The following is a 1,089-nucleotide window of genomic DNA, read 5'->3' as shown; positions in this document are numbered from 1 at the left end:
GACGTATTTACTTCTTCAAGCCCAGCGTTGTTTATTAAGAACACTCAATACCGGTGCCGGTAGACACGTACATGATAGAATAGCAAAGATGACTCTGCCACATCTTTGTCATCACGACCGGACAGATTCTATGGAACCACCGCTTGGTTTTGAGACTCATTTTGATTGACCAATCCCACACGCGCTTCAAAACATTCTCGCTATCTTATTGGCTTAGAACAATATCGACTCGTCCCATATTACAAATTCCATAAATTTGCCGCGACTGGCATGTCGCATATGTGTGTCGACACCATCCACAAGCCAACTTGGCTCATTCTCAAACGTGCAAGATCATGGGAATTCTCGGAGCCAAACGCGAAGCCCAACTTAAGGCTGGCATCGAACAGTGGCTGCTCAAGAAGACCGACGACGTCCCTGAACTCAAACAAATCAAGAACATCCTCAAGACCCACGACACCCAGCACCACTTGCTTCCTCTGGCGTTCCACAAACGAATCAAGCCGCCCGTATCACCACCTAGACGACTGCTGTTCAAGGCCGAAGTGGTGGCTGGCAAGCGAGTGCCGTTCACCAAGGCGTTGGCCGTCAAAGACCGCAAGCGCATGGACGTGATCTACGAGTCGGACGACTACGAAAAGGAGAAGCGCCAAACGACGTATTCAACCCAACTGCTGCTGCACTAACTGGCGTGTGCAGTACCAATCTATTTAATCACTAAGTTATGGTTTCTTCAACGATGCCTCGTGTTTGCCCTATGGGGTGAGGGAAAATAGCTCAGTGGTAGAGCATCGGTTTCTTAGTGAAACCAAGTCGTATTCGACGCGTCCCAATGGTAGTGGTGGCATCATGGTGTGGGGTTGTTTTTGCATCCTCGGCAAACTCGATCTGGCCTTTCTCTAGGGTTGCCAAAAGTCTGATGATTACGTCGTAACACTGTCCAATCATCTGCTTCCTTTTGGGCATTAGAATAACCATTCGAACGTGTAATTTACGCAAGATGGGGTCGCCATTCACCGTTCCAAAACTTTGTTGGCATTTTTGGACAAGCAAAACATCAACTTATTTGAGCACTCTGTGCTGTTCCCA

The 1,089-nt window shown here is 48.1% G+C and overlaps 1 protein-coding gene across 1 annotated transcript; it reads left to right on the top strand.

Annotated features, from left to right (window-relative positions):
- Nucleotides 1-335: 335 nt before the first annotated feature.
- On the top strand, nt 336-903 carry H257_19288 (hypothetical protein; the record flags this gene model as incomplete). Its single annotated transcript, XM_009848433.1, has 2 exons — nt 336-658; nt 804-903. The coding sequence occupies 2 exons, from the start codon at nt 336-338 to the stop codon at nt 901-903; spliced, it is 423 nt and encodes a 140-aa protein (XP_009846735.1).
- Between the last annotated feature and the right edge of the window lie 186 nt (nt 904-1,089).

This window comes from Aphanomyces astaci (genome assembly GCF_000520075.1).
Source record: "Aphanomyces astaci strain APO3 unplaced genomic scaffold supercont1.458, whole genome shotgun sequence".
Classification (NCBI taxonomy): domain Eukaryota; phylum Oomycota; class Saprolegniomycetes; order Saprolegniales; family Verrucalvaceae; genus Aphanomyces; species Aphanomyces astaci.
The sequence above is the reverse complement of the archived record's forward strand: the minus strand, read 5'-3'. Positions and strand labels throughout refer to the sequence as shown.